Raw genomic sequence first — 14,066 nt, forward strand, 5'->3', positions numbered from 1 at the left:
AATTCATGAGGCAAAAAGCCCCACACGGGCTGTAAGTGGCTCCGGTCATGACCCTTGCTTTATTGGGCCGGTGCTGGCAGCCACACTGCCCGCTGATTGGTTGGTGCGCGCGGTATGTCATCTGCCTCTGATCCGGATGACGGATAGGGCTGCTGCTGGCGCCACCCACACGATGTCGCCCGTTCTTTTGTTTATATTTTCGTTTGTGGCATGTACATTATCATTATTATATTCTTAGCTACTACTACTACTGCTGCTACTACTACTACTACTACTACTACTACTACTACTACTACTACTACTACTACTACCTCTTATTTATATTTTCGTTTGTGGCGGTGTACATTATCATTATTATGTTCTTAGCTACTGCTGTTACTACTACTACTACTACTACTACTACTACTACTACTACTACTACTACTAATAATAATAATAATAATAATAATAATAATAACACTAATAATAATAATAATAATAATAATAATGATACTTGTGGCAGTACCACCACTAATTCTGGGAGTGGTACAGGTGGCTGAAGTATTGGTGGTCAGCCTGGTGGTCCAAGGTATAACGCCAGTGTTTTTTTTCCCCCAAGGCCTCAAATGCCAGGCTGACCAGCACCGTGTAAATTAACCAGAATGTTCAACAACCTTGAAAAAACTTGCATTGCTCTCACCACCGTGCTGCCCTGCAACGAAACTCGTTTGTCTGTATCTACCTCTGTGGTTCATGATATTTGTCTCCTCAACTACCACCAGTACCGCTACTAGTAGTACAACAATGCTGACTACAACAACAATGACTACAACAAAAATAACAACAACAGTAACTACTACTCCACTAGTACTACTATTACTACTACTACTTCTACCACTACTACTACTACTACTACTACTACTACTACTACTACTACTACTACTACTACTACTACTACTACCACTACTGCTACTACAACTACTACTACTACTACTACTACTACTACTACTACTAATAATAATAATAATAATAATAATAATAATAATAATAGTAATAATAATAATAATAATAATAATAATAATAATAATAATAATAATAATAATAATAATAATAATAATAATACGACTGGCACTGCTGCTGTTCCTACTGCTGCTGTTGCTGCTACTACTGTTACTACTACTACTGTTACTACTACCACTACTACTACTATTACTACTACTACTGCTATTGCTACTACTACTACTACTACTACTACCACTACTACTACTACTAGTACTACTAGTAGTAGTAGTAGTAGTACTACTACTACTACTACAATAAATATACCACTACTACTACTACTACTACTACTACTACTACTACTACTACTACTACTTCTACTACTATTACTACTACTACTACTACTACTACTACTTCTACTACTACTACTACTATTACTACTACTACTACTACTACTATTACTACTACTACTACTACTACTACTGCCGCTGCTGATGTCATAATAGTTATTTCTATTGTTTTGATAATACTTGTTGCCCGAAAGTTCCGGCATGGCGGCTTCAACATGCGATTGTCTTCTGTTAAGTGTGCGCGGCTTAACTAAACAAATTTCCGGCGTGATGGAGGCGTTGCTACGTTGTCTCACCTGGCGCCTCTCACGCCTCGTCGCCATGAATCAGCAGGTGTTTCAAATGACTGATTTCCTTTTCTGTCTTCATCTCCGCTTACAGCATCAATGGCCATGTTCCCGTTCCTGACGATACAGGCGAGGTCGCTGGGCATCACTGAGAAGGAGCTGGGCATCGTATACGCCTTCACGCCTGCCATCACCATCATCGGGCCGCCTCTCACCGGCATGATAGCGGATAAGATCGGGAACTTCAAGGTGAGACTCTTGTCTTCTCTGCTTTATACCTGGCCTCATCTTTTTTTTTTTCTCTCTCTCCCTCTCTTCTTACCACCATGTTTCTTTTTTTTCTCCCAGTAGTTCTGCATGTCTGAATTGTCCATATCTGCTTTTTTGCTCCGTTATGGATAAGACTTTTTGTTGAAGGCTTGATAATGAGGTTTTACTTTTTTTTTTGTACACGAGATATACACGCTGTGTCCAGAGATGAATGAACTCACTAAATTCAGTAATCGTCCCGGGCATCATTGCTCTCATGCACCACAGCTGCACGAGTGGTGGGGAGCCAGAGTGTCTTGGGAAACAGGTCCGCTTCCTTTCCTTGGAGCTCAAGCGACCTTGCCTCTCAGCCTCCAGTCTGGGTGGTTACCGTCCGGTTTGCTGCTCAACGCCAGGGATTAAAAAAAAAAAAAAAAAAAAAAAAAAGTAAACTTACTCACTTTTGGATTAGATGTTGGACTTCCTTTTACATGTACTTTCTTAGCAACAGGATAATTTGGGAATATATATATATATATATATATATATATATATATATATATATATATATATATATATATATATATATATATATATATATATATATATATATATATATATATATATATATATATATATATATATATATATATATATATATATAAACACGAACTCCAGGATTAACCATAAAGTTTTTTTTTTGTTTTTCCATAACAGTCACAGCTTTCTAATGATCAACATTTAAGTGAAATGTGTTACTTAATATCTGGTGCAATTTTAACCTGTCTAGTCTGAAGCACTCGCAGGTGTTTGTGTTCTACGGGCCTGTTGGGAGTGCCTTATCCTGAGTTGTGTTACTTGGAAGATGATGTAATGTGAAAAGGAAGTCATAACCATTATGCCACTTGGTCGCGTCGAAGCATCCAAAACTATATGAGTCAAGTATGCAATATTGTTACTTCTAAATATAGGATGGTACAAATGTCCTGATATTCCAAGGTGTTCCTGAGCTTGACGCTGGCGGCGAGTGGCGGCGCCGCTATCGTGTTTTCCGCCGTGCCCATGGCGCGCCGTTACCACACCCTGCCAGACTCGCTGCCCCTCACCCTCTCCCTCGTGGGTGACGGTCCGCCCACTCTCTCCGTTCCTCCGCCGCTGCAGTGTGACTACTTGCCTCTCCTCAACAATCTCACCATCACGATCGCCAACTGCAGTCTCTGTGACCCCAGCAGGTGCGTGAGTCACGGTGTCATGTCCTCCTTCATGTGTGTCACTGTACCGTGCCTGCTATGTCGAGGTGTTCAGAAGTGTGAGGCTAAAGCAGAATCTTTCACCCCCTCATCGCGTCCTGAAGTGTGCTGGAGGGTGGGTGCGTCCCCCAGGGGCCGAGTGTGTGCTTGGGGCAGCAGGTGGAGGCTCCGGGAGAAGTTGAGGTGCAGGTGCTCCCCGCCACGCCGGCCACCAACACTTCCAATGCCACGTTTCTGGAGGTGATCCACTGGAGCGACGCAGCGTTCCCACCCCAGGTGACTCCAGCCACTTCCTGGCCCTGAAGGTCAGAGAAAGTAGTCATGCATCATGAGTATCCTCTTCTAATTCAACATAATACTTCCATAATACTTATTAGGAACAACTTTTAAAGGGTAACAGCATTCTAGATAACAATACGACGACTGTCGAAATGGATATTGTTAGTGGAAATTATTTCCAATTTTTGCCCTCAGACAGGTGGCGAAGTGGAGGAGTGCGCCATAGCCTGCTCCGCCGCGGGTGCTCGCGGGGACCTGTGCTCCAACACTGTCTCCGTGGAGGTGATTGACCCCATGCTGACCTTTTGGTGCTACCTCCTTGTCCGCGTGCTGAACGGCTTCACCTTGGGTAAGGAATACTACTTTATGTAGATGGTGTACACCATCGTCATGAACACACTGGAAGAACCAACAGGTGCATTAAGTATCAGTAGCACTCAGATGTGTTGTCCTCTATATATCTTTCAACCAATTATTGAAATTATTTAAGATTTACACAAGTGTCCTCTTATGTGAACTCTAATTTCTGGTCTTGGTGCTGCTCACTGCTACTAGAAATTATTATTTTATTAGACGTAACCTCTTAAACATGAATCAATTTCCTCATCTCACTTCACTCTCTTCCACATACAGCTTTCTCGATATGTCTCTCACTTAGGAAGTTTATATATGAGCTGTAAGTCAGTGAATTGATTTTGAAAATACTCTGTCTTCTTTAGTGATTGGTCTTTATCTTCTTTTTTCTCTTCTCGTTTAATAAATAATTTCAAATCCATCTGAATTTAAATGAATGATGGATAGTACATGTCCTGGGGTTGCATTTCTTTCCTGATAGATAGCAAACAAAAATATTAAAGAGAGGTATACTTACATCCATTGTGACACTCGAACTCATCCACATAATTCACAGGAAAATACTTTTGTTTCCCCTTGATTTCCTCGGAAACTACACACGCCTTTCCCAAGGGGATGCGTCCTCAAGGCTAAGAAATCCTGGTTTAAATCAATATCTGACAATTTGAATATATTATCTGCTGTTACTTTTTTTTTCCTTAGTTGGTGGTTTGGCTTGGTGGCACTGATGTTTTTTTTTATTTGTTTGTTTGTTTGCTTGTTTGTTGTTGATGTTGCTGTTGTTGTTTTTTTCCTGTTTCCTGCTGCTGCTGGTGTTAAATGCATTCCCTTTCATGCGCCATCTTTCTGCCTTCACTTCTCACATTCTGGTCTTGGTCTGTGCATTTTTTTTTTTTGCTGTTCTTACTATTGTTAATACTTCATTTTTTTTACCCTATTTTCCAATATTCTAGTAAATTTGATATTTATATAATGAGCCTTTGAAACTGCATACGGAATACGGTTCTAATATCTTGCCGTCACCACACACACATACATTGCATTTTAACACAGTTCAGCTATTAAAAAAAATAATAATGAGTTTCCTTCTTTACCTAATTCTTCGTTTCGTCACCATCGGGACCAAGTTCGCTTTTTTTTTTTATGTCTTCTATGAAATAGTGAAGATACTGATTGGGCAGGTTAAGGGTGGAAGTAATTACAGAAAGTCTCCTTCAGCGAGGCCGGAGACATGCAGTTAGCAACTTAGTAAGTAAAGTTACCATTAAAATAACGGTAGAAGTTGGTAAGGAATGATATATTGTGGCGGTGAGTTAGAGGATCAAGACAGTCTTTTAGAAGAGGAGAATCGATGAAACGAATAGCTGTTGATTATTCCCTGTTGGGAGGGAAGGAGGAAGAATTTCACTTTGTTTTATAGTGGTCTTCAACACATAGTTTATTAACAGTAATACGTAGATCAGCAAATAGTTTCGGTACAGACTTTCTTGTCTCCAGTAATCTGTTTCTCCTACGTATTCCTTACCATATAAATTTTTCCACGGGTGAAGCACCACGACATGCCGGGACTAAATTGACGGTAAATTTTATGGAACTCCTCTACCTTATTTTAGAGGTTTCAGAACAGTGTTCATTGGAAACTATTTTTTCTAATATTTTTCATAGCTCGTATCTTGTATATTTAATGAAAAGAAAATCAGCAACGGATTACAATTATTTTTTTTCTGATTTGATGAATCAGTGATTTAAAAGATCTTAGGATTTATGGCTGCTCGATTTCCTCGTAGATTATTTTTCTGCATGACACGTGTCTTCCAGCTGCCAGCTTCACGCTGTTCGACGGGGCCGCCATGGCCATCCTGAAGGAGCACAAGGGTGACTACGGCCTGCAGCGCCTCTACGGGAACCTGGGTGCCATCTTTCTCACCCCGATCTCTGGCCTGCTCATAGACCGCTCCTCCGAAGAGGACGGTGACCAAGACTACAGGTGGGATGCGCGACACGGTGAACCGTGATGTCACTTGCTGTATTGATTTACTTCCTCTGAATATAAAGAATAAATGAACACACACACACACACACACACACAGCATATTAAAACTCAAATCACACATGATTGCTCCCCTGGGTGGTGCAGGCCGGCTTTCTACCTCTACTGCGCGCTCAAGGTAATGGGCGCAGCGGTCATCCTCTTTCTGGACTTAGATTTCCGGAAGCCTTCCAACAAAGTGCTAAAGGATTTCCGAGGACTCCTTAAGAAGCCTGAGATCCTCGCCTTCCTTGTCGTCATGCTTATCTCAGGTAAGATTGACAGAGAGAGAGAGAGAGAGAGAGAGAGAGAGAGAGAGAGAGTCCTCTTTCTCCTCCTCCTCATTATCACCACCGTCATCATCATCATCGTCATCACCATCACAGCCCATCACAACAAGTCCACTGGTGATCCAGGTGCTCATCTCCAGCATGCCACGTAATCGCTTCAGTTTCTACCACTTTTACAGGCTTTCTAATCACATTCCTCCCTCCTCTGCCCGCCCACAAACTCACCCCCTACCATTTGGGTAGGTGTCAGTCTTTTACTTCAGCTGTTGCAACTCAGTAAACAATTATGGTCAGTTCCTCTCCATTTTAGTTCCATTATGTCTTACTTCAGTGTTTGTGCACGTCCAACTTTTAGTCTTGTTCGCGACACTTCCCTCTTCATAACTCTGTTCATTCAGTGCAATTTTGTTCTTACTCTGGATTAAGCTTTTAATTGTGACGGTACGAGTGTGACACCTGTTGCTTGATTCAAGTAGCTCATAAGAACATAAGGGAAATTGCAAGAAGCCATCAGACCCATAAGTGGCAGTCTCTAACTATTTCCACGTATCATCCATTCATAAGTTGATCTGATCTTTTAAAACTCAAGACTCTACCTAACATAAATAGGTCATAGGCACTGCAATGTATGAAGCATTTGATCACTCATATTGTTGTCAGTGGTCTTTTGAAACTATTCAGTATAATTGCATTACACCACTTTGTTAAGCTGGAAGAGAAGTCATACTGATAAAGGGATTGATAACTGTTATTTATCTATTTATACATTTTATTTGTTTATTTATGTATTCATTCATTTATATCCATAGGCCTTAGTTGCAAGTGCTGTATTTATCTATTTGCTCTCGTACTAAGAGCACAAGACCCTCCACCTCCTCCTGTCCAAACACTTCCTTGCTTGTTCAGGTGTTCTACGTCTATGTTGGCATCTCTTTTACACATGTACTTCAATACCTTGCCCTTCCACCTTCCCACTGGCCTTTCTCTCTTGCAACGACCTTCACCTCTGGTCACATACACTTTCTCCACAAACTCTTCGCTACTCAACTTCTCAATATTGCGAAACTGTCTCATTATACCTCCAGATGCGCAGGTGTTCATACCGCATCTCTCTTACACATGTTCGTTGCTCTCACTCTCCCATCTTGTAATTCCACGCTATTTTTTTCTCTCTCAGATCATTCATTACCACAGCACGCACAATCGACTGTAAGTGCACACAGGTTTTAAATCATTAGATCACCAAAAGTGTATTGGAACTTCTCAGGATGTTTATTCCTACTAGTATATTGATACTTGTTGTAATCATCTTTGCTTGATTTTCGTTCTCAGATTCTTCAGCTTCTTCGGTAATATGCTCACGGTAACGTTTTAATAAAGTTCTGTACTATACATATTACGTAAATTTCACTCAAGTTCTCAGATTTATCAGCCATTGGAAAATTTAACCTTCAGTATTAACCCTTTAACTACAACACGAAGCAATCAGCAGCACCAGAAGCAATGCGTGAAGTGTTTATAAAGATCTACAAGAAGTACCCTGGTGAATGATAACCATGCTTTGTCCGTGTCGTTACTATTGGGAGCTGTCTTGTACAGGTTAACTGGTCCTTTGCAGCCTCCTTATTTGATGTTCTTGTGTTGTTATCCAAAAGTACACTCATGTCATTATGTGTTGGCCTTAATTTTCATAAGTATGCCCTTTGATAATCGAGTACTTTTTCTTAATCAAAATTCACTAATCAAGATACGTCTACTATGTTTACTTTCCATTCATATTTTCTGCAGTCTATACTTGTATGTTTCATCTATGCAGGGATTTGCTTCGGGGTGCTGGACACCTTCCTGTTCTGGCTGCTGCAGGACCTGGGCGCCAAGAAGTACCTCATGGGCATCACGGTGACGGTGGGCAGCCTTGCAGGGATACCTATCTTGGTCGCCTCAGGATTTATCTTTAAGAAGCTCGGCCTCGCCAACACTATTATCCTTGGATTTGCCTTCTACGTCTTTCGGATGTTGGGTGAGTAGTGGTACTTGTCTGGGTGGCGAGGAAGACTTGGCGGCTGTGTTGCAAGTAATCGTAGTTTGGCAGTTTATGTGAAGGCAAAGTGGCGTGTATGTGTTCCTCCTCAAATCACTGAATTCTGATAGATATTACATGTGACCATGAAAGTGTATCATGGAAACTGTTCTATTCTTCGATAGGAACTAAGTGTTATGAAAGTCAGTAATTTAATTTTGCTAAACTGCATCGTCATGCCTCACGAAAAGTTGCAGTAGTTAACGAAAAATTATGTAATTGCTCACAAGAATCGTTGATGAATAAATGGCACTTGTGTCCTGACCAAGATTTGTATGGAAATATAAAAACAGAATACGTAGATTTGCAGGCTCTTTTCAAGGACAAGAACCGTGTCATGGGAAGTAAGTAAGTGTGCATTTCCTTCAGGGCCAGCGCAGCTAACAACAACAGGACACGTGTTACTTTTAATGAGCAATCTTGAATTATTTTGCTGAATATAACAATAGACACTAAAAGGTTTAAACTAATAGTTAATCTTACTTTGCTGTCACTGGTGTCTTTCCATGATACACTTACACTACACCAGTTTATTAAGCTTAAGAAGTCACAACACTCAAATGGTTGATGAATACTGATGACTACTGTATTCCGTGCTGTTGCATCCAGTTTCTAACCAGCACACGATTTTAATTGAGTCAACGTGGTCGTGGTCATTAAATAGTTCTTTGACATACATATTAGCACATTCTCTTCATTCGTCATCCCGCTGCCCAGTCCTCCACTAAGTGACGCTTCTGACGCAGGCTACTCCTTCATCACCAACCCGTGGTGGTGCATGCCCTTCGAGGCCCTGGAGTGCTTCACCGTGTCCCTCATGAGTGCCGCTGCCGTGTCCTACGCTGCAGACCTAGCCACCCCCGCCACCCTCGCCACTCTGCAGGGCGTGTACGGCGGCCTCTATTATGGCGTGGGTTAGTATTTGTCTCCATAGGTAAAGAGTGAGAGGTAGTGAGTCCCGTCAGGTGTATGTTTCTATTATACTGACGTTTGATGATAATTTCTCTCTCTCTCTCTCTCTCTCTCTCTCTCTCTCTCTCTCTCTCTCTCTCTCTCTCTCTCTCTCTCTCTCTCTCTCTCTCTCTCTCTCTCTCTCTCTCTCTCTCTCTCTCTCTCTAATTGTGTCTGTTTTATAACTCGGAGACAGGAATATATATATAATTTTCATCATATAATTTAACCATATAACTTTCTTCTCTAACTATTGTACTTATGTTAAATGAATGATAACTGTCACTAGAATGAGCCAAGCAGTGCGGCTTCCCAGTGTAATGTGGTACTTCATTGTTAGAACTGGCAGCTAATTATTATACTAAACTTGTTATGTGATGAACGCAGATGAATTTAAAGGGCAAAAGAAAATATTCACTGGTACCAGAAGATTTTAACTATACTATTATTCATTTTACTATATCTGAACGTGTACCACAACATTTGATCAAATTAAGGTCCGTATTCTAAAACGCTTTGTTCTCTCATGAAGATTATTTTGCAAAGCCAAGGAGAGATTATTTATCGGGCTCTCATGATGTGTCCTCCCGCTGATTGTACAGAATCTGCGTCACTATCACTAGAAAGGAAAACACGCTTGAAAATCCCAGTAACCTCCACTAGATTCTCTTACAAGTTATGGAGATGAGATGACGAAACGTTTGAGAATAAGGACCATCCATGAGAGACTACAGGAGTGAGATTCCCAGACTGTGCATCTCTTATGTTCTTCTCTGACCTACTGTCCATTTTCATAGACACTTAAACTATTTGATTCCAGGTATTGCTAGTTGATGAATGAAGGTCCACTTTGAGTCAGCATTCCTGTTGTGTGAGCTGGCTCGGCATTGCTTGTGAACCTTAGCATAAATTCTTTCTTTCTGCTGGTGGACTGATAGAGCAAAAGTGTTTAAGGTTATTTTTTTTTTTTTTCTTCCAGCTGATGACTGATAGAGGAAAAGGGTTGAGGGTTTCATTTTTTTCTTTCTGCTAATGGACTGATAGAGGATAAGGATTATAGGTTAAAATTCTTTCAGCTGATGACTGATAGAGAAAAAGGGTTGAAGGTTTAAATTTTTCCTTTCAATTTAATTAGAAAGAAGTGGTTTATGTGCCGTTTAACCCATTCCCTGATATTTGGTGCATTTACTAACACTAACCACGAGGACATTTTCCTCTCGTTCTACAGCCACATTCAATTATTTTACTGGCTAGAAATTGTAAAATCTATTCTTTTTCATCCCTTCTAAAGATAAAGATAAAGATTTCGTACCTTGCTTTTAGAGGTGTGAATTGTTTCATATCGCAGTGAAATGGTTAAGTACAAGGTGTCCCTAAGAGGCTGTTCTGGATTGCTTGTTAATCTCATCAGCTGAAAGGAAGGAAGGAAAGGGGTAGAAGGAAATATCTAGTTTAAAACAATGTTTTTCGTGTGAGGCGTTTCTGAACTGATGACAAGTCTCAGCATAAGTTCTTATTTTAGCTGATAGAAAGGAATAGAGTAGAACGCGTTTGTGTTCTTCCCGTTTTCCCTCCTGTTCTTTGCATGCCAAACTGTCACTTGCCACGTGTCGATTCACTTTTTTGTTCACATCAGAAGTAATACTGGATGACCTATTTCTCTTTAATATAAACAAAACCACGACAGTCTCACATTTAGGTGCTTCAGTATGACGCAGAATCTCGTTTAGTCTCACATCCGCTGGACAGCAATAGTAATATGGCTACTTGCCGCAGGTCGAGGTCTGGGAAGTCTTGTGGGCGGGTTCCTGATCGGTCCTCTCGGGGTCCGCAACACCTTCAGGATCATGGCCCTCGTGTGCGCCGTCACCTGCATCGTGTACTTCATCCTCAACCGTTTGTTCTTTGTCAAGGCGCAGGAGGAAAGAAGACTCAAGGCAGAGAAAGAGAAAACGGATGAAAAGGAGGCAGTTACAGACGAACGAAGCACCGACAAGGAACTGGGTAACGTGGTGGAGAACGGTACAAAGAAGGATACCAAAGATAGTGTTAATGTGATATCCGAAGAAAAGACAAACAAAGGAGACGATTCTGCAGGACAAGGACAGGTGAACAACGCCTTCGAGAAAAGCGAGTGAGGTTGAGGCGTGTGGACCTGTGGAGTCATCAGTGGTTCCTGAACAGAAGACGATCACTGTGAAAATGGCCCACACGTTTGATCTTATTTTCTATTCAGACTTGTAAATGTGATATTATTTTAATGAGCTGATGTGGTTGAAAAATACATTAAGACATGCAGAGAAAAAAACATAATTTCTGAGAATCTAATATTATATGTTTGCACTTGTTCATCTGATATTTGTACTTGTGTCGGTGAACACTTTGTCCAAGGTATAATTACCAAGATGAGACAGTAAGTAAAAAGACTGGAAGAAATGTGTTTGGAATCGTGGTGATAGAAATATATAATTCATTCTATTTCATAGTTCTGTAGACTTAGCACCTCTTCATTACCACGAGGCAACACTCGGAATAAACACATCCCTGGGAAGAAGCGACACAAGACTGGATGCGTATTTCCGTCCCCCTTAGCCGCTGAGTCGGTGGCGAATCACTCACCGTGTTTAAGGATGGAAGGTCTTCTAAATTGTCCTTATTAACCCCTTTTGGTCAGTTACTGACCAAACCTAAAACAACAGCAATGATCTTGCTTTACCAAGTCTAGTTACTCGCGCCAGTTCTCAGTCCTCACCGGTGTCTGCATCTGTGTAATTTTAGTGCAGTCAGGGCTTGCCTACACTCATGGAATAATGAAAAGCCACACCTGGAAGTGCCAAGATGAAAACTGTATCAATAAAATGCGCTGTCTGAGTGTCTTCTGGTACAGTTTAGTGCTGTTGTCATTTTTAGTGACGCTGGAGTTGTATATACAAGAACTTTTGATAGATACTTGGGGGTGGTACGCAGTGTAAAATGTAAGGAATAAATAATTGCTTTGAGAAATGCTCTATTTTGCATTTCTGTTAGTAGAAGAGATTTTTCAGAAATCTCAATGACAGGTGTCGAGTTGAGAGCTTCACTGAGGGGACGAGCTGAGGGTTTCACTCTCGATCTCATCTAGAACCTCTTCCAGCCCAGTGCTTGTACAGGGACACCAGTGATGGGTGGCGGTCACATGAGTGAAGTTAGTAAAGGGCGGACTCACGGGCAGCCGCCCACTGCTGCTCCAGCCGAGATAGCGAGAATACGTAATGGTAGTAAAGATTATAAACCAGTCAAGGGTATTTTTCTGTAGACTGATATCGCCATGTACGAGTGTATGTCACTTAAGTCACGCACACTAGTTACATTACTTGTAACTTGTTGGAATAGAAAGGTAAAAGTTGTATCATATCTTCGTATATCAATTTATCTTTTTATTTGTACAACACACACACACACACACACACACACACACACACACACACACACACACACACACACACACACACACACACACACACACACACACACACACACACACACACACACACACACACACACACACATACAAGAAAAAATGGAATGAAGAATTTTGTTAACAATGTTATTATACATACAGCGTTCTTAATAGATAAAAGCTAACATATTCATTAAACCTGAAGCAGATTTCAAAGTAAACGTAAACAGGAAGACTTCCAGGAGATGTTGGGGAAAGTGTTACACTGTACAACGAAGTCATGAATATCGTGAATGAACATGCCATAAAAAGTACTACACTAACTGTATAACAAATAATTAAAGCAAGCAACAAGAAAAGAAAATAACATCCAGGATTTCAAGTTGAGAAGGATCGAAATTGAGAAGCGCTTCCTGGAATCCTCCTGGAGTACTGGCATCATCATGTACTAACTGTTTCTTGAAGTACATGGAAGAAAAATTTAAGATAAAGTAGCAGTAATCCATAATTGTCGGCGTGAGTCAAGGCAGTGAGCCAGGGAATGTGTAGGACCGTCACAGGTGAAGCTCCTGTCCTGTTACGATCATTGGCACCAGCAGCATGTGTCTCTTTTTTTTTTCTCTCTTTTTTTTCATTATTTAATGGGCCTAGAAAAATCCATCGTATCTTTTTTCCATGTAGTTGAATTAATCTATGAACCTTGCCCTCGTTCAATTTGCAATATCTCGAGATTCTCATATGTATAGAATACCACGAGGTTCGCATCTCACAAACTAACAAAACATTTAATATAAATATAAAGGAATTCATCACCCATCTTCTTCCTCCTCTTCCTGGTTTTCTTCACAGCAACACCCCAAGTAGTACATTGCTACGGGTAGAGTCTAGTTAGGAAAAAAGACAACTATTTCGTTTTTATATAACATAGGGGACGATAATAAAACGCGACTGCAGATATTGTGCGGCTACATAATCGAGTTTTGTTTACACTTTCTCGCAGATGGATTACGAACACTGCAGGCAAGTGACACGTGGAATGTTGACTAAGGTTTCTTTGGCACTACTCATGACTGCCAGAATAATCGAACCCTAACAGAATCCTGCTATAGATCCTCATGTGTACTTATTTCACCAGTAATCCGACTGTGTTTGTACGTTCGTTCCTTAGTATTTCTGTGTCATCGAGGCCATAGGGCAATGTATCCTTCACAGCTGCTTCTGCCACTGCCATCTAAAACTCCTGTGCCTCCACGTACCTCCGCCCATAACTGTTCGTATAGGCGTTACAAATATGATGTTATTGTCAGTTATAGCAGGTGTGGGGAGCCTACGAGCCCAGTGCAGTCAGGTGTGTACCCTCGCTTCGTGCTGTTGTTAGTGGCTGTGTGGCCTTAGTCTAGTTATTCTGCAAGACAAAATGTGATGTTAGATTTGTTGTGTTATGGGTTATAGTAATAAATCCAGTAAGGGATCTTGACTTTTCTCTTACTGTACACAACAAACATTGATTAGGAGAGAGACTAAAGCAAA

At 40.9% G+C, this 14,066-nt stretch overlaps 1 protein-coding gene across 1 annotated transcript in view; it reads left to right on the top strand.

The window, feature by feature from the left end:
• The window catches only part of LOC135106832 (major facilitator superfamily domain-containing protein 6-like), a 35,868-nt gene extending 21,857 nt beyond the window's left edge, over positions 1-14,011 (top strand). Inside the window, exons 3-11 of the mRNA XM_064016189.1 lie at positions 1,710-1,864; positions 2,864-3,096; positions 3,219-3,390; positions 3,589-3,742; positions 5,566-5,734; positions 5,885-6,048; positions 7,883-8,086; positions 8,893-9,060; positions 10,874-14,011. Coding sequence (XP_063872259.1) covers positions 1,710-1,864; positions 2,864-3,096; positions 3,219-3,390; positions 3,589-3,742; positions 5,566-5,734; positions 5,885-6,048; positions 7,883-8,086; positions 8,893-9,060; positions 10,874-11,235 — 1,781 coding nt within the window. The 3' untranslated portion in view covers positions 11,236-14,011. The remainder of the gene's footprint in view (positions 1-1,709; positions 1,865-2,863; positions 3,097-3,218; positions 3,391-3,588; positions 3,743-5,565; positions 5,735-5,884; positions 6,049-7,882; positions 8,087-8,892; positions 9,061-10,873) is intronic.
• The last annotated feature ends 55 nt before the right edge of the window (positions 14,012-14,066 follow it).

The sequence above is a fragment of the Scylla paramamosain genome, chromosome 14 (genome assembly GCF_035594125.1).
Source record: "Scylla paramamosain isolate STU-SP2022 chromosome 14, ASM3559412v1, whole genome shotgun sequence".
NCBI lineage: Eukaryota > Metazoa > Arthropoda > Malacostraca > Decapoda > Portunidae > Scylla > Scylla paramamosain.